The sequence below is a fragment of the Cataglyphis hispanica genome, chromosome 2 (genome assembly GCF_021464435.1).
Source record: "Cataglyphis hispanica isolate Lineage 1 chromosome 2, ULB_Chis1_1.0, whole genome shotgun sequence".
Lineage (NCBI taxonomy): Eukaryota > Metazoa > Arthropoda > Insecta > Hymenoptera > Formicidae > Cataglyphis > Cataglyphis hispanica.
In genome coordinates, this window is record NC_065955.1 from 12538639 (window position 1) to 12558678 (window position 20040).

The 20040-nt window shown below is 31.3% G+C and overlaps 1 protein-coding gene across 1 annotated transcript in view; it reads right to left on the bottom strand.

Annotated features, from left to right (window-relative positions):
• Positions 1-16607, bottom strand: part of LOC126858898 (epidermal growth factor receptor) — a 155061-nt gene extending 138454 nt beyond the window's left edge. The window contains exon 1 of the mRNA XM_050609567.1: positions 15867-16607. Coding sequence (XP_050465524.1) covers positions 15867-15948 — 82 coding nt within the window. The 5' untranslated portion in view covers positions 15949-16607. The remainder of the gene's footprint in view (positions 1-15866) is intronic.
• Positions 16608-20040: the final 3433 nt, after the last annotated feature.

Sequence of the window (20040 nt, forward strand, 5' to 3'; positions counted from 1 at the left end):
GCGCATTTCTCTAATTAATTAAATATCAAATGTAATTATATTGTGGAATTGTTGGAAAGCATATATATTATTTGCGTCTTGAAAATGCATTAACGATTCAAAAAATTATTAAAACATGCGCTATCGAACACACACGGCCATCCAACTTGTTCTGATAAATCTTCAATAACAACATAAAAATATAATAAATAAAATATAAAACAATTTTATGTGGATTTGCGAAATATTTAACAAGCTTAACGACGAAGGACAAGGCGTCTCTCGACATTAGCGTGACGAAAAATAAAACGCTCGATAAAAAGCGCGACATATGCTTCTACATGGTGTTGCCAAGTGTGCTCTCGATGTACCCACATGGCTGGCAAACTTAAACCTTTTTTTATTTTATACAAAATGTACTCTCCTGCCGCGTATAGGTCAAACTTCGCGTGCGGCTCTGCTTTCGCAAGGCTGCTTCGTCAACGCTTGGAAAAAAATGACAGTGAACGGATTCGCTATATACATGTGACGCACAATCTCGCGACGCGTCATTAAGGAGCTCTTACGACAAATATCGAGTCTGTTTCGGTCATCAAACTGGAAAAAATTATTATTCATGCAATGGAATAATGTATATGAAGAACATGTAGTAAGATTCTGAAAAAAGTATATCTTTATAGCTGCGCGTAGTATATTTTTCTTCAGTAAGAAATATCATTGTGATTATGTTCAATTTTAGGTGATATATATCAGTATTTAAAATTCACGTTTTTTTTTTCCAAAAAAAAAAAGTAGAAAAAGATCTTAAGAATCCGATTAATTAACTTCTAATTCCTTCTTTTCTCTCGTATATTTATTTGTTATTATTACTAGAACGCAGAAGAATTTTATTAAGTATAAATTATAATAAGCAGAAACCTGTCACAATTTCTTCTTCTGTAGTTTCTATGTGAAAATGTCTCGTGACTTTTATTTGTTATTTAGATCCGCGGCAGCATGTTGTGCGATCAGTGCAACAGCAGATTTATTATTAAGCCCTGATTAAGTTACACGTTGATTTCAACATGTTCATGATGAAGGTACTTTTAAGATACGAGATCGAGGGATATCGTATTCCTTAGGCCTGTGCTTTAAACCAGCCACAGTATTCCTTAACCGCGATTGTATATGAGCAGCGCGTATATACTCTTCTCTTACACTCCTCCATCTCGACGGTGTTCCCACACCAAGATTGCTACCAGAGTGTAACGTTATATTCTTGCCATGGTGGTTGTTTCTCCATGGTGACGAACTCGCACACGACGCATTTCAGTACACTCCGCATGGGTGGCCGTATCCCGAGCAACAACAAGAAGCAGATATACCGTCCGAAACAGTATCCATTATATAAAATTTAAATTAGCATCTTTTTTAATAATCAATATTTATATTAAAATAAATAGATATATTCAAATTTTTTTTCAGAAGAGTTACATATTGAATGCTATTATTAAATACTAATATTGATCAGATTGCTGGATTTTGTTTTTTTTTATTCCTCGGATTAAATCATTTTTTTTTAATTTCAAATCTATCTTTTATAATTTTTATGTATAGCTTGAACTTTTAATAATGATCATTTAAAATTCTACATATATGCATGCCTTATAATTCGCGATTATTTATACACAAATATATGCGAAACGATGAAGATCTTAATGTAGATTATAGTATTTGAAAATTCTATTTTATCCAAACGACTGCTATAAAGCCTTGTCGATCAGATCTCCTTTGTAATATTCTTCTCAGTCTGCGTATTCCACCAATACATTTTTTCGGAAGGAAGAAAACTATTAGATACTATTCCGGCGCAAGGTGCATGCAAACCAACTATGTCATACAACGCCTCAGTTCCTCTTTTTTTTTTTACGTTTCGTGAAGGCGAGTTTTCCTGTCTCAGGTTCAGTGCCACCTCGCAGATTAGCCTCGACTCGCCCGTTGCGCAGCCTTCCTAGCGAGCACTATGGGGCCATGGTGGCTCGTATCCCGGCGACAACGCAACAATGCAGTACCTGAGTATCGTGGCCCCGCAGGTAACCGAACCCTCGGCGCCTTTCATCCCTCTTTAGCCCCCCCCCATCCTCCCCCCTCTCCCTTTTCCCAGCCCTGTCTCGTCCACCAACGCTAGAAGATCCTCGACAGTCAGGGCAACAATACTCGTTTAGATTCCCCGTGCGTTCTTTCGGGGTCGCACCGGTTTTCTAAATGCACACGTCGCATCAAGCGCGTGTGCATCGAGCAGTTGCAACGAGAAGAATTGTACGAATTCGAATAGTATAGCGTGCATATATATATATGTATGTAAAAGAGAAATGCGGGATGTGCGAAGTAAGGGTGACTGAGATTGAATGGGAATCTCAGAGATTCAAATGTGTATCGCAACTTATTACTTTTTTTATCGCATAAAGTAAGAATACTTTATCCTTTCATGAAATTTTTATAATATGGTCTCCTCATGTAATAAATTAAAATTAAATTTTTAATAGAAGCATATTAAAAATAAAATACTAGGCTAATTATATATTCGGTAAGGCATTGCTTCTCAAGCAATAATTTTTTCCCCGTTTTATAGATTGTATTCACGTGTGTATTCCCTTCTCTTACTCTTTCATAGATTAGATAGATAGTTTATTAGATTAGATAGCTTGCGCCATTTTATAGTCTCTGGAAAAATATCCACAATGCAAGCTAGTGAATGTAGTATGTAATTATGTTTATTTATAATTACTATTAGTGTACTATGCTCTCTTTCTTAATAACATGGATATATTTTTATTTATTATAAAGATTGCGTACAATATTTTAATTTATACAATAGAAATGGATAAATTAGAATCGCAAATCAGTCTTTTATACTGTTTAATAACTTTGCAATATATATATATATATATATATATATATATATATATATATATATATCATGTACGTCTTTATTTTTATCACATAAATATATAGTTAATTATTCTAGTATCTTGTCAATTTATTAACATATTGCAATTCACATGTTTTGCATTAAAAATATACTTTAATCAAGTTTTGTTAAAGTTATTTCTAATGACGCAAATACAATGTCCTTGCAATAGATTCAAGCGAAAAATTATAACATCACATTAAAATGATATATTATTTACTAAAATAGCAATTTTCCGAGTTAAACTTTTATTTTAAACAATATAAATATCGTTTTAAAAATATTGTATATTTAAAAAGATAAAAAAGATAAAATTGTAATTCATGAACAGTTTGAAAACTGTGTACTAATATACAAAATATATTTTCCTTACAATTATTTTAAAATATTTAGTACTCATTCGGCTGTGTGATAAGCAAAAAGATCTAGAAATTTTAAAATATTGATATTTTTTATTCAAAATTTCCCTTTTTCGTTTACACAACTATGTCCAAAATTTTAGATAATTACTTAATCCTGTATCCTATATCCAGCGGACATTAAATAGATAAAAGATCGACATTATCGGTCTGCAAGCTAATACAAGAATTTATAGAAATGAGAGCTCAAGTTCACTTGTTCGTCCAGTCTGACCATCGATTGGCTTGGACATTCACCTCGGCCCCGGAGAAGATGCAACGCTCGCGAGTTCGCGACATCGAATCCCGGTTTGGACGAGCGCTTGACTCCCTGGAGACATATCTGGACTGTTTTCTTTGGAACTGGTTGCTTTATTTGGTCAACTTGAGGGAGCCTGTTCGCGACCCTCCGGTTCGCTCATCAACGGATACGCCTCGTTTTTCATCCTTTTAATACGTGCACTTCGCAATTTTACAAATTAATAAATATTGCAGTGAAGAAAAATATCTCCTTACACAGTGAAATGATACGATTCTTCTGGCAGTAGTAAAAATTAACGTTTAACGTGTAATTTGTTTTGCGTAGCAAGTATATATCATACAAATTCGAATAAGCTGAGTAAACTATAAAATAATATCGCTATAAAAATACCACGTAACTTAGGGTGTTAGCAGAAATTATTGCATTATGTATTACTGAAAATAGAATATTTTGAATAAACATAAAAAGAAATCTTTAGTATATTAATTAGATTACAAAACCTGAAATCTTCAACAATCAGTCTCTTCTAAAGTTGAAAAGACTTTGAAAAAAAAGAAAAGCAATTTTTTTTTTACAAGGATTTGTTTCTTCAATTTACGAGATAAGATAACGAACCATGACAGAGAGGAAAACGAGAAAATAAATGGAAAGGTTGCACTCCGGACTGCCGTAATGGCTCGTACCTTTGCGCTGGGAATAGGACGTCTTTAGATTCGCGTGACGGTAGATGCAATATACACGTGAGAAAAAGACAAGCCTTGCGATATTTTCTCATATGCTACACATCGTGTGCTCTCATAATGTTACTCCCAAGTATCCGTAACTTTACATTAAAGAAAGAGACAAATTTACGTAAGTCTGATTCTCTCTCATATACATATAAATTATTATGATTTTTTTTTTAAATGGTATGATTAAATATTTCTACTAGAATGTTGGATCAATTTATTTTGTCCAATATATATAATACCGCAGATATATTGAAGAATCGACTAATGATAAGTAAAATATTGAGACGGATAGCAAGTATTTATTGATGATAACGGAGGCATATATAAATCATATTATGCACAAAATACACATGTTTAAACAATTAAATTTAAAATCTAAAATTTTGTATTAACTTCTTTAATAGTTGTTTCCGTTTAAAAATTTTAATTTGTTTTCTTGTATTGGCGTATTAAAAAATTAATTTAGAAATGCGGAAAACGCTTACATATGCATTGATCCATTCAGCATGATTCTGCAGAACATTGGAGAGGAAATAAAATTATTTTTCCGTGTTCGCGGAAGACATGACCATCGCGAGTCTCTACGAGAATGGCGACAGGCAAGCATCGCGGCAGAAGCTAAAGAGAGAAAGAGGCAAAAACTTGAAGACACAGGAGGAAAGGGATGCGGGAAGAAGACGAGGAAAGACTCGCGATCACAGAGAAGTGAGTGAGAGAAATAGAGAAAGAAAGAGAGAAAGAGAGAAAGAGAGAGAGAACAGGAGGATAGAAGCGATGCGGTGAGGAAGAGGACGAGAAGGACTGGCCCGTAGCATGCAATCTTCGCCCATTGAAGACGCGCTGGGAAACTGCATGGTTATTATGCCTGAATGGAATAGGGGCCGGGGTGTGCGGGGTCGGGAAGAATGTCGAAGGTAGCAGCGGAGGATGAACGCGAAACGTGTACGTTCCTCCCGGCGAGGGGGAGGTTCTTGCTCTGTAACCGCGGCACGCAACTTGGAACCATGTGCTGGCTGCGCGCGTCGTCAGAGCCCGGTTTCATGACGAAAACCCGCGAACGTCCTCCACGTCCGGGAGAAAAAGAGAGAGACAAAAAGAAGAAGAAGAAGAAGAAGAGAGAGAGAAAGAGAGATTCTACCGTGGTTTTTTTGCGCTATTTGACGCCGTTGCGATTTTATGGTATGCATGGTGCAGCCTGGCCGTTTTATCAAGTCACGGAGCAGGTTCATGCCCAAGGAGATGACTCGAATCTGGAATCTTGTTAAAGGATCGCCTGAATGGGATTATTAGATTAGCTTTCGCATTGTTGAATGGAAAATATCGTTGGATGAAAAGTTAACGAATTAGTTCATCTTTACTGGAACACGTGCCATTCTAAAGCCTTGTATAACTATATTTCTATCTGTGAGCGATATTACCTATTCTTAGTCAGCTCAAATTGAATTATTAATGCACTATGAAATGCATAATTTGTAGCTGAAAACAATGAGTAACGAATAATGTAGTTTTGTGAAAAAAAAGATTTACAATTGATCAAAAAAATTAGATTTTAAATTTCTAGATAGTAGATATTTAAATGAAACGTGTAATTGTATAAATGTATATAATTTTATATATATTAATCTAATGTAATATTATTTTCTCTAAAGATATTTTGCTATATTTATTTTTGTTTTTGCCAATTTTGCTTTTTTATTTTAATCAGGAAGATATTTTTTGCAACTTTCTTATTACACATATAAATAGATATGTAGCTTGAGACAGGATGCTGATAACTCGATTGTCGAAGAGGTTGGAACGTCTCTATTCAAAGGCTGAGTGTCGTACGAGCCTTATACAAAACGCGCTTGATAAGAAGTACCTATAGGTACTGTAAGGCGAGCATTTAAATAACTACTATGGAATGTCACGTCATGACAAACATCTTATCCGATAAACGATATACGTACGTTATCTTGTGTATCTTTAAATAAATAAAAAAACTTTACAAAATATGAAAAATATTATTGAATTTATATATTATATAAAAAAAGAATGCGCAACTGTCAACAAAAGAATGTACTTTACAGATTATAAAAAAATTTTAAATGAAAATTATATTTTGTGAGATCTGTTAAAGAAGATAATATATATCAATAATATAAAAACGCGTTTAATTAAATTTTATAAATTTATTTAAAATATTTGATATTTAATTTTCCTAAACAAATAACCTTTTTTTGACTCTCTTAAAATATTATACATATAATTATACATATGATGCAAATTATCTAACGATGAATAAAGCGTATATTTTTATGGAAATAATGATTTGATACAAACTGCACCGATTTATGTTTCTAACTACAAGTAAAAATTTTTTTTATCCTTTTATCTTATAATATTGTTGACTAGAATATAAACAGATCTATTGGGACTAGAATATAAATAGATTTTTATTGACAAAAGGTTACGTCATAGCGAGTTCTTAATGTGCAATGATCAGTGATTCTTTTGTCGAAGCAGTCATCTTTGCTACCTGCACGTCTCGGTGAGCAGACGATTTCATCGATTTTCCCGAAACATTCCGTTCAAGACGTTGTCTCGCTACGAGCAAGAAACATCATCGCGGCATTGAATTCCGGGCCAATACGCGCGCCCCCCTCATCAACCTCAATTAAACTCCACCGTCTCGCAGTTATGCTCACTTCGCACCCGAGGCGCACCGAGTGCTACTGGTGTTAAGTCACTACTATATTATTGGTCGAGTTCACTCGTCTCAACGAGGCTTTCATGCTATCGTCAAATAAGTTGTTCTTTTTCTCCGTATTTTCTTTATTACGAGAGAAATTTTATCCGGAATTTATAATCGAAAGCATATGGAAATAATAAATGCATTTTACGAAGCAATGTGAATCAATGCTAAATTATGATAATAAAACATTTTTATTTTAACTTGTAGAATATATTTACAGTCTATATTTGCAATCTATACTTTGTTTTCTAAATTATCTTGGATTACACATTAATGCTAATTGAACATATCTTATGATATTTTTTGTGAAAAGAAGATTAAAGTATATTTTTGAGACAATTGTAAAATGAAATCAGAAAATTGTAATAAATTTTTAACAAAGCGAAAGTAATAAACGGCTCAGAATGTTATAGAGCTCCATTCAAGAAAAGATCGTCGTCTATTTAAAATAAGCAAGCAGCTCTTGCAATTCAAGCATGTATTCTGACGATCTTTAAAAGCCCTTTCTATTTTGTAATAACGCCGATGTTACGTCAAGTTTCAACGAGAGGCTACAAATCCTTTCCTGCTAGTGACCCTCGAGCTGTGGCCGTGTTCCTTGAGACTCGCTCCTTGAGATTCGCGCTGGACATGTTACTGAATGTGGTCTTTGGGATTACGCATCGGGGGCAGTGTCGTTGAACTTCGGTACTCGATAATAAAAGGGGGAACCTCGTAGTCAGGATCCGTCGTACTCTTTCAAGCCGATGAATACCGCGAGTCTTTGAACTTCATCGCTGACTGGCACGACTCCGCTCATGCACGCGTCCCGATTTCCGTTGCGATTTCAGACGCAACAGAAGCTTCGATATTTTCTCACATTCTCAACGTTCGCGACAGATATAATATACCAGACAGTAATATCATAAAATATTTTCAATTAACATTTATGTGATTAATTTAAAAAACAAAATATGAATTAAATTTATATTTTAAGATTCAAAATCTAAAGGTAATAATATTTTTTAAATTGAATGTTTGTGTATTAATAATCTTATAAATAATTTTTATTTTTAATATAATTTAATAATTTAATAAAAATTTAATATAATTTAATAATTTAATAATTTAATATAATTTAATAATTTAATAAAAATTTAATGATAATTTTAATTTTAATTATTGCGGTTTAAAATACAAACCTGCAGATTTTTTTTACGATGAGATTATCGATAAATGATTTCAACGATAATGTTTTCATTGATAATATTTTTATCAATAACGAATTTCATTGGCAATATATAGTCATAAAAAAGAACTTTCATTTACATATACATTCTCTAAATTCTATATATCATAGATATCAGTTATCATATACTTTTATTTAATTAGCATTGAGTAAGCATTATTTTGATGATATATGTACTTGTTATTAGTAACTTACATTTACTTTAACAAAAGCAAGGATGTTGCTTTATGTTAGTTGTTAATTAAATTATTATATTAATTAAATTGTTTTTATGTTAATTAAATTACTCCATTAGTGTTCTGAAGAACCAAATTTGTTTTAATTTTCTAAATATATAGCTTAAATTTCCAAATATTTTCTGTAGATCAGAATATCTTCAGATATTTAGTTGATGTAAAATCATTAAATTCTAATAGATTTTATCATTCGTTATTTGTGACAATTCAAGATAACACAAGTAAGGGTGAAAATTATTACATATTTTGCTACTTAATTGCCATCGGATACGAAACTGGCTAAGCACGCGCTTTGAGAATCCGTAGAATGCCTCGCACGTTCTTTCGCAAGGATGTGGACGAGAAAAAAAAACGCCATTTAACGATTGATCTCAGGTCCAGTTTTGCACATATGTATATAGATATACTCGTATGAAAGATTCATGCTGAATAATACATCTTCATACAGAAAATGTTTTCTAAAGAAAATATATTTCTTTTGTTCCGTCAAAATAATTAATATTTAGAAAAATATATTTTAAAGAGACGTCGATGGACTCTCATTACGCTACTTCCAAAAAGATTTAAAAAAATAACACTAGCAGAAAAAAAAGGAAAAAATAACACTACAATAAATTAAATTCAATAATTTTGTGAACAATTTACTTGCAATTCTCTAGAAAAATTCATACAAAAATACGGATTCCAATCATATGAATGTACTTGCAAATATGCACGACTATATACAATTAAGAAAATAAAGTAGAAAAAATATAAATATAATTTAAAGAAAAAAATTATAGATAGGAATGCAGGGAGATTAACTGTAATATATTTTATCATTTTGTACTGCCATTTATATAGAACCGTAATAACGCTAAAGCAAGGAAGTGAAAGGTTTTCGTTGCATTATTTCTTTTTTCATGCGAATAGTCTGCCGATTCAATCGTTCAAACTTTAGTTGCAATAGTCAGGTTACTTTGAGATATTTTTCAAAAATCGAAAGAGACGTATAGAAAGGTAGGTCATTCCCTCGCAGCTGGATATATCTTTTCTGTCTAAACTAGATTCCGCACAAAATTCCTCTACCACGTTGCCGCTTCCTCTTCCTTGCATTTGTATAAAATGCATGAGCATTTAATATAGATATGAATATTATTGTAATTTTATTATATAAAAAACATGAATATATTATTACAATATATTATAAATCTCGTAAATATTTTAAATTTTGTACCAATAGATATTGAAACGTTATATGTAATTTATTAAAGCTTTTTTTAAAAAATAATAAACTAAAAATATATAGTAATATATATCTTTATTAAAAAATGATTAAACAGTGATTAAATAATTAACATTTTTTTCTTATTTGATAAAAGTTTTTAAAATATATAGCATTATATGGCAAAATGATGCAACTTGTCATATAAACAGATGATTTTGCTTACATAGTAATATAAATAGAAATCTTTCCTTTACTTATTTAATCATAATATCAATGCCGTAGCATTCTCATCAATGGCACAGAACGTGCGTGTGTGCGCAAGAAAAAAGTTAGTTCTCAGGGGAGAGCACTTCCCATGCGCATAATTTTGCGCAAAGCGTGCTAAATTATGCGCGTGTGAAGCATCTCTTGATGTATCTATCACGCCGCGGAGACGATGTGACACGAAGTCGAGCTAATCGTGGAATGCCGGTGGTGCACAATTGGCTTTTTGTGCGCGCTTAGATTCGGCGGGTGTATCATTTCATTAGCCCATTAAACAATTACGCGCGCTTAGACTCGCGTCTGTGAATGCTTGTAATTGGGCATAAATTACTCTTCGACCTCTTCTTTCGTTCACTAGACACGTGGGTCCGGGAGATAATGCCTTATAAATCTCTCTAGTAACTGCAACCGCAATTATCTTGTATTCCTATCGCAGCAATACGAATGTATATTGTATATTTGCTAAGTCGACAATTAATACATAGTAATAAAATACGATCTGAATTTTCGATCTACTGGCTAGATGATTTTTATCGCGACAGATATTTTGAGAATATATTTGATACTTTTAAACTATTAATTTTTTTTTTTGTAAACTGAAATTATTCAAGATGACACAACTCGCGTTTCAATATTACATTTACATGCCAATTTCATAATCGATGAAAATATTTTTAATTAAAATGGGTTTTTTATCTCAAAGAAAAGAAAAAAGAAACGAGAGCTAGCGAGGAGACAGCGACAATGCGAGACAATGTACGAAGTAAAATGTATTCAAAGCGCGAGGTGAATGCATTGTCGCTCGACCCTGATTGCTTCTGCTGTTGCATCAGCAGAGATAGCTCAATTGCTGAACATATTACTTTGTACAAAGCTGATCCAGTGCTGCTCAAGTTCCTTCGTGATAAATCGTGCTTATGATTATTTTTTACATTCATGCCTCAATAAATATCATATTGCAAAAAAAGATTGATAGAAGTATCAAATACCGGAGCTACGGTATATTTACGGTGCAATGTAATATTTAAATCTTTCTCTCTGTTCTTCTTCTTCTTTTGCTTCTTCATAGAGGAAGCTTTGTTTTCGTGACAAAATTTTTTTTCGAGTTCTTTTTACGCCAATGTGTTCAGAATGTTCTAAAACGTCGAAAAATCATATTTCTAAAAGATGTCTGTATGTACGCGATTTGTTGTGCAATCGCTAACTTCCGCAATTTTTTAGATATGTAGTTAAATTTTTTTATGTGGATAGAATATTATTAAAGGATGATTGATATTGAATTTGGTGAGAATTGGTAAAAATGTTTTTTTATTATTAAATTTATTTTTTATAAAATTTTGAAATTTTGAAAAATGCTTGTATACGTTGTAACTTTCGCAAATTTTGAAATATTGGATTAAATTTTTTTATATTGACAGATTATTATTAAAGGATGGTTGGTAATGAATTTGATTAAGCTTCCATTATGAGCAAGCAAAAATTGGAAAAACCGCAAGCTTAAAGGAGCTAAAGCTTTGTGAGATAAAATGATGAGGAAGCAATGTGCAAGTTTCTAATTTGCACAATTCAGCTTGTTTCCTTTCCTTTTTTCTCTTTTTTTATATTTTTAAGTATTGGAAGTATTCAAGAGAGAGAGAGAGAGAGAAAGAGTAAACTGTCTTTTTTTTAGCTTTGTACAAAGTAATATGTTTAGTAAATTAATGAGTGAAAAAACAAAAGGTAGAAAGAGAGTAGCCAAGGTTAAAGAGATGGAACAGTTTTCAAAGATTAATATCATCGCACAGATGATCCGCGGACCGATGCGTCATTCCTCGTGATCGACATCGGTTCAAGTAATGTTGACCTGAGCTCGTTCCCTTACATCCTTGCGACTCGTTATCGATTCGTGGGAACACTATTCCGATCTGAATATTCCGATGCCAATATTTATCATAATATTGCAAAAAATAAAATAAATTGCAAAAATAAAAAAATGACAGGTAAATTTATAAGAAATTAATAAATAGAACATTGGACGAATAAATAAATTTAGATGCACATTTGAATGTTTTATCATAAATAATAACTTTAAGATATTGAACTGTTGTATATATTAAATAAGATATTAAACGATCGCGTGAGAGAAAAGTTAATAATCGTACTTAATTACATAAAGAACATTTTTAAGTTTTTTAATAACAATTAAAGAAATTCATAATACCTATAATTCATAATACTAGTTTGTATTAAATAAATTTCATTTTTAATTTAATCAATTTTTTATTTAGAACATATAAACATGTCTCTTGACGCGTTATTTCCTTTTACAAAATTTTAGTTAAATATAAATAATATTTGCGTGTTAAAACATAATGTTTGCATTGAATCAAGAATGCCTTCAAATTCTTAATTTTAAAATAATTTTTAGAGCATTAAAAATTTTTTTTCGCTTCTTTTTATTTTTATAACTTTTTACATTTTTAAAAGAATTTTGAATAATTCTAGTGTTTTTAAATATTACAATTTTTTAAAGTTTCTTTTTCAAATTTTTTAGGTCCTCTACAAGACAATCGGAATGGAATGATCACCTGTATATTCGTTGAATATGTCTGGGTTGTTCCTGCGCCACGCAAGGCTGCGGAGTTCGATTCGAGGCTCTGCTTTATGCTTGGCTGGCTACCGCTCCTCTATGTCTTTCCTCTGTGCAGTAAAGGTAGAGGAGAGGACAGACGTCGCTTCAAGAACGCGGGGGAAAACGCGTTCTTGCTTCCATCGCAGCCTGCTTTTTCAGCCGACCGATACTTCGCCGAAGAATTCAATGAAGAATTACCGCATAATCTTTAACTGCGACGACCAGCTTCCTTATATGGACGTACATTTTTATGAACTTTTATTATCTCGTCTTTATATCGAGAGATTCGACGTTGTAAGTTTGAGCCCCTTGGAACGTCGCGCGACTACTTGAAGAGCAATAACGACTCGAAGAAATTGAGGGGTTTGACAACGGCAGTTTTGTTCAAAGGAAGTTCGATATACAATAAAAGCAAAGCTGATGTGGAAAAATTCTGTCAGCATATTAAGAGAATGAAGCATTCTTGTTCTCCATGTTCAATAGAGTTTATTTTTATCTATTAATATTCATTTTGCAATTACTAAATGCAAATATCTGCTTATAATTCTTTTAGCTCTCTATATGTATTATTCTATTCATGAAAATTGAAATTATCAAATATTTTCTGTTTGATGTTTTAATGCAACGTTATGCAGAAAAAATTTAAAAGTAAAGCAAAATAGAAGGAAGCGCTACTTGTGTAAGTGGAGCAACATCACATGTCATGTTGTAGAAATGTAAACTTTATTTTCAAACTAGTAGCGTAAGTAGAACTGGGTCACATTTTATATTAGTTCCTAATATGATTTTCCACCTCTCTAATTATTTTTACCAATAATAAATTGTATCAAACATATAAGTTTCTAATATTCTTTTATAAATTTTGAGGTCTATAATAATTTTTTCTATCTTTTTATGCAATTCAATATGATAGTCTATTTAAAATAGATATTCTTATAAAGAGAAAGAAAGAGAAAGAGAGAGAGAGAGAGAGAGAGAGAGAGAGAGAGAGAGACCTAAATTATAATAATTATGTGTTTAGAAAAATAAAAGAGAAAAAAATACGCGTTCTGTTTATTTTATGTGTGTATGGCCTCAAAAATTCATAAAATATCTATAACAATTAAAATAAATAGCGTCTTTCTATAACTTTCTTTTAATTCCTAAATTAATCAAATTATAGAAATTATATTTTATATTTCAACAATTTTTTAAATATTAATAATAAATAATTTAAATAATAATAGTAAATATTTAATTATAATAGTAAATATTTTTAAGTTTATTTAATATATTAATAATATGAAAAACATATATATTTTGAAAAAGATATAAATCAAAGTGTTCTTGCTAACTAAAATATTGCAGCCTATATTTTAAAATAAGAAAGATAATCTTGTGTTTAATAAATAAATTCGAGTTAAAATTGGATTCCGAGGAAAGTGTTTGCAATGTCTTATCAATCTATTTCTTTTACACGGTACCGCCGCTTTAACGAAAGTTCCAGCGAACGGCGTCGTATCATTGGCCTCGTTCTTGTCCTGGCACTTTGGATGAACCGAACTGATTAAAGCTTAATTAACCGCGTAACAAGTTATATTTAACCCATGGTATTTCTCTTTCTTCGTGCTATACGTAACAGAAAGAAAAGGGTAAGAAAAAAGAAAGAGAACAAATTGAGAAACGCTGCTGCATGATAAATCGACAAGTAAATCGTGTATTCTTTCTTAACTTTTTTTCTGTGCCTTATCTATTTTTTTCTCGATGTTTATGACTGTTTATGATGTTATCGTAATACTTCATCAGTCGCAAACCAAAATAAAAATGACATTTTCTGGCATGAAAATAAGACGCCCTGCTTACTTTTTTATTCAATCGATGTTTTCGGTATTATAACCTTTTATCTGTCGTTTATAAAAACAAAGATGAAGAGAATTTTATCCGAGCTTTGTCGTCGATTCCTTATGATTTGCTTATCGTAAGGGCAGTCGCTTTCTTTATCGTAATAGCCGAGATACGCAATTTCTTATCTACCGAGCGATAATTGCGCCGTTGCTTGTGGAAGACGAACAGGTAAATCGAAAGTGTAACAAATCATATTCTTATATAACTCTATATAGATCTAAAGAACTGACGTTATTTTATAATAAATTATACTTGCAATTGTATTAGCTTTCTGTTAATTTTTATAAATTTTAAAATTTAATTTTAAGGTTTTGAAAGAAAGAGTCGCGCATAAAATTATGAATTTTATTTAATATCACACTAAATATTTAAAAATTGTTTAAAAAGAAATGTTTGTATATTCGAATAAAATATATATATATATATATATATACATACATCACATTTCACTTTAAAAATGTTTCTTTGGTATATGCAGTTATAATTTACTGTGTTGCAAAAATCACGAGCTTGGAAGCGCGACGAACAATCAGCGAGTTGAATCGAGAGTGAGTCGAGAAAGCGCAATTCATAAAAGCATTAAAGTTTGCGTAACTAAAATGTTCGTTCAGCTAAGCGAAACAGGTGCTCGATAGATAAATAAATCCACTAAATTGAGATCAAGGTGCAAATTATGTTAAAATATTTGTATTAAAACAGTTTAAAAATATAATTGTTATTTTAAAATTTTAATTATACATTTATTGTATCGTACATTAAAGATTTAAGAGAAAATATATGAAAGTTTAGATCAAAATTTTTAGTGTGTGTGTGTATGCGTAGATGACTTTTGTTTGTTAATAAGGATTTCCATTAACAATTCTTCAATTTTTATATATAATCAATGAAAAAAGAAAATATTGAAGTTAATCCATTTATATTTGTACAGAGCTAAAATATCTCCTTTTTTGAATAATTAAGCTAGATTTTATATAATAGTAATTTATATATAATTCTCGCATCCTATAAATTATCATTAAAAAATTTTATTTTGCGCAAGATATCGCAACAAAAGTCGCATCAAAATTTTCACGTTGTGAGATAAAAACGTGTGGTAAACAACGGGACATTACGCATATTTAAATTATCTTAATTGCTATTAAAAAGATTTAAATATTTCAAATAAAAGATATATAAGTATACATATTAGTGTGAAATATTCTGCTTCAAACTATCTGTTAATTCGTGAGCATTTCGCTCGAATATCACCGATTCATCCAATTGATAATAAAGTTTGACATACACTTGAGATATATTCTCATTTTCTGAGAAAATCTCTCCGTCATCGGTAGCAGGATTTTCAAACAAACATTGAATGGAAGAAGAGCAAAGTAAGTACGAACCTCTTTCTTCGATGACATCTCCTCCATCGGCGTACATCACCATAAAGAGCAGGTAAATTCCGAGAATCTTGGCCGGCGCCATCCTGAGTCCTCGTGATCCAGAGATGTCGAGGAAACTCCAGGCACTCTCACAACAATCGGCGACGCATATCCACTGCACCACCACTGCACACTCGCCACCGTCTCAACCGTGCATCAAACCCCCTTAAACTCCGCGTCTTCTCCACGACGATATACGTTAATTTCACATTTAGCGATCGCGACACGATAACTGTCCCGCACTTGAGGGTGACGACGCGAAATCACGCGCTTCACGGTGTTTTCAAATTACCTTTCGCGCCATAAAATAATCAGAGTTTCAAATTCGACTCACAATCGAAACATCGCGCTCAATCATTCGTATATGGTTCCTGAATATGCGATAAAATTCTTCTTAATTTCGATCTTCCGAGCTTCTTTGTGATATTTCGGAGCAATATCAACACACGTGGTGTTTGTTTTGAAGGTGGTTCAACCTTTCCCGATGAGATGATCGACGATAACGACTGTCGCAAAGCACCGTGCTTCGAAAGCGAACACACTTACTCGTATTAATGATTGAGACAAATGGCGCGTATTCAATGTTTTTGGCGACGTAAGAGATTTATCCGGATCGGAGTTACTCGGAGGAATTTTTCTCGACCGTTTTTCTTCTCCCGAATGTTTATAACGTGCGCGCGGACCTACTCCCACGCCGGTCGCGTCAAGAATACGCGCGCTCGATCTAAGATGTCCCGCGTGCCTCTAGTTGGCGCGGCGCTCACGTAGACTCACGAACCCGGCCGAAGATTGCCGAACGGCCGGCCGCGCGAGTCGCACTCGACATCGGTGTTTGTAAACAACGGATCTCGGTACAATAAAGTTTTATTATTGTCGCGAATAATTGATGAGCAGATTCCTCCCTAGAGAAATGAGATCAAAACTATCCGATAAATAAATAATTTTATTAGAACTTCAACGAAAAATCTTTTGCAGCGAATACGCGCGATCGAGATGTACAGTAACTGAATCTAACATGATTACTCTGAATTCGAATGCACGCGCTGCTGATTAGGATGCAAATTGAATTACGAAATGCATTATCAGAGTGTCTCGTGTACGCGGAGGAGATAAATACAAAAATAATTTGATATAAATGTCAACGCATGAAAATAATAGACTCGGAAAAATATAAATTTTGAATTACTATTCTTCACAAATTTTTTCTATATAAATCAATTAACTTTAGATTTTAAGATACTCTACTATCATTAATAGTTACAATTTTTCTGGATATAATTAAATAATCTTAAATATATAAATATTTAGAGAAACAAACATCTTGTAAAATTTTTTTTTTTTTTTTATAGTAAAAATGCAAGAAAATCTAGGTGCACAGTACAAGTGTGCACTGATAATGTAGCGAACACGCATCGTTGATTGTCTAGAATTATCTCGATCTCTCTGGATCACCAGGATTCCGGATGGCGCTGGCTAAGATTCTCGAAATTTTCGTGTTTCTTATGATAATGTACACCGATCGAGCAAACGTCATTCTGGAAATAGATTCGTACATTTTGCTTTAATGGAAAGTTCTGGAATAAGAGGTAATGTTTATCTTAAATATTTTATATTTGAGATGGATACACTATATAATTTTTAGTAGAATTTTTGCAGTCTAGTTTCTATAAATTTTGCTCTTTTATTGATAAAAAAATATATAAAAGTTGGTAAAAGTTGACAATTAATGTAATATATATATACGCGATAAAAAGAGTTAAAAAAAGTATGCGGAAGATATTTTTTTCCCAAAGGAAAGAGAGAACGGATGTGCGTGTACAGCCCTGTCAATTCCACGAACACGTTAGTCGTTTTATCGTTGCAAAAATTGTCGAGAAGACTGGTTTCTTGTCGCCAATGCACGCATGTACAATGTATACGTATGCGATCGCGTCCCAAAGAAATCCCGTAAAAGAGAAACAGTGAACAAGGAGTAAACTATATATTCTTTGTGCTATATATTTTCTTTTTTATTTGCAAAAGCTTCTCATCGAAATTCTTATTTATTTTTTGATTTAAACATTTTTTTCTCTCTTACGTATGTTTCTCTTATTATTTATAATAAAAACATTTTTATTTAATAAAACAATTGCATTTGTGCTTAGATATTGCATTTTATAATTAAGTTCAATTTAATAAATTATTTTTATGCAATTTTTTGGAATATTTCTGGTATTAATTTTGTCATAATGTGATGTAGATAACCGCTGCTGATAATCGCTGTTTTCACAATTAAATTATTAAATTTAATAATATAAATAATATTTAATATATTATTTATATTATATTTAACATTAACTGAGTTTAATATAAAAAAATATAAATAATATTTATACTTTTTTTAGAATTTATTTGTTACATCAGAATAAATTAAAATATTTTACTTTACAATCTTTTTTATATAATTTATTATTTATTATTATTTTATAAATATTTATATATCATTATTTTATATCTATAATATTATAAAGCAATAGTTTTTTTTTTTTTTTTGAAAGAAATTACTATTGTTTGAACGCATTATAAATCATTAGAATTCTGCAAAGTTTTCTTGATAGAAAACAATCGGCTATACACTATTGTAGTCTGTTGAAGCAAACAAGCAGATTTATTATATTGCATTATTGTGCAACATAATTAAAATTTAAGTGATATGTATTTCTAATCTATTATTATTTATATTATTTATTAGAATTTATTTATTTTTATTGTTTAAATCTATCGAGTTTTCTATATCCACAATAAAATAATTATATAAATAAATAAGGCATTTTATGCATACATGACCTATCGTCTTTCGTCATTTATCGTTAGATGATTGATTATTTGACTTAATTGCTCAGAATTGTGCATCATCGATTAGAATAATATTGCGTCTACGTCGCATATATCACATTGTCGATGAAAATAGCATTTGACTTGTTAATAAGTGTGTAAATCAAATTATTTCAAGATTTTAGTGATTTTATCACAGCAATTTTAATTAAAATATTTTTCTCTGATTTCTAATGAAATGCCGCTTAACATGCGTTCCTAGAGTTAATAACGGTCGTCATAAAAATACAGATGGCTTTATTATACGTTTGCCGTTCACTTTTCTTCCTCCCTTTTCGAATCGTATTTTCCCCGAAGCAACGATTCCCAAGTGGGATCCGGAAGGCAGGAACAGCATATTTTTTTTTGTCGGTCTCGGCTTTTTTTCCACTCATGTAAGAGAAGCAAATGTGTGAATTTCGTAATGAATCTTACATGTAAACATAACAGACATGCCTAAATAATTTATTATATATCGTTAAGACATCTTGCATTTTAATAAATATTCGAACAAAATATAATACTTTTTCATTACTTTTTACACAATACATAATGTTTTTTGCATTATAGGATAATTAAAATCGGCAAAGAGTTTTTAGAGAAATATAATTTTATATATACATATAATTAAATTTTTGGTCGAAATATTTTGTATGTATAGCGAATTTTTTCGGTGTGATAAGTTATCCTTCATGTATTTACTTTTTTTTATTATGTTATCCGCCGAGAACGGATACCAAAACGTGCTCTCGTGTAATTGGTCTCTTCGAAAGGATCGATTATATTTTACTGTGCAAATAAAAACAATATATAATAGAGGTGATTTCTCAGTATAATTTTCTCTTTTCCTCGTATTCCGCTCACACGTATATAATTTAAAAGAGAGCTTATATTTTTTAATAATTAAGTTTAGCAATTACTTAATTTTTATCTTATTTTACTTATATTCTACTCTTTTCCTAGTACTCTTATTTCTAGTTATTTTTAGTTTTTATTAATTACATTTTTTATTTCAACATTTAAAATAAATTTAAAATGATCTAAAAGTTCAAGATGTATTTGCGAAATTTCAAACTTTTATAACATTGAAATAAATATTTAGCACACATTATGGATTACTATAAATTTTGCAAAGTACAAAAAGATGTGTATCACAAATTCGATATCATAATTTTTTATTGATTAAAAAAAATGTAAAATATTTTATGCATTTGATAATTCTTATTATTCATATAAAATGCCTTTTATCGAGGTAGGTGGAATAAAAGAAGTTGTTAAACAA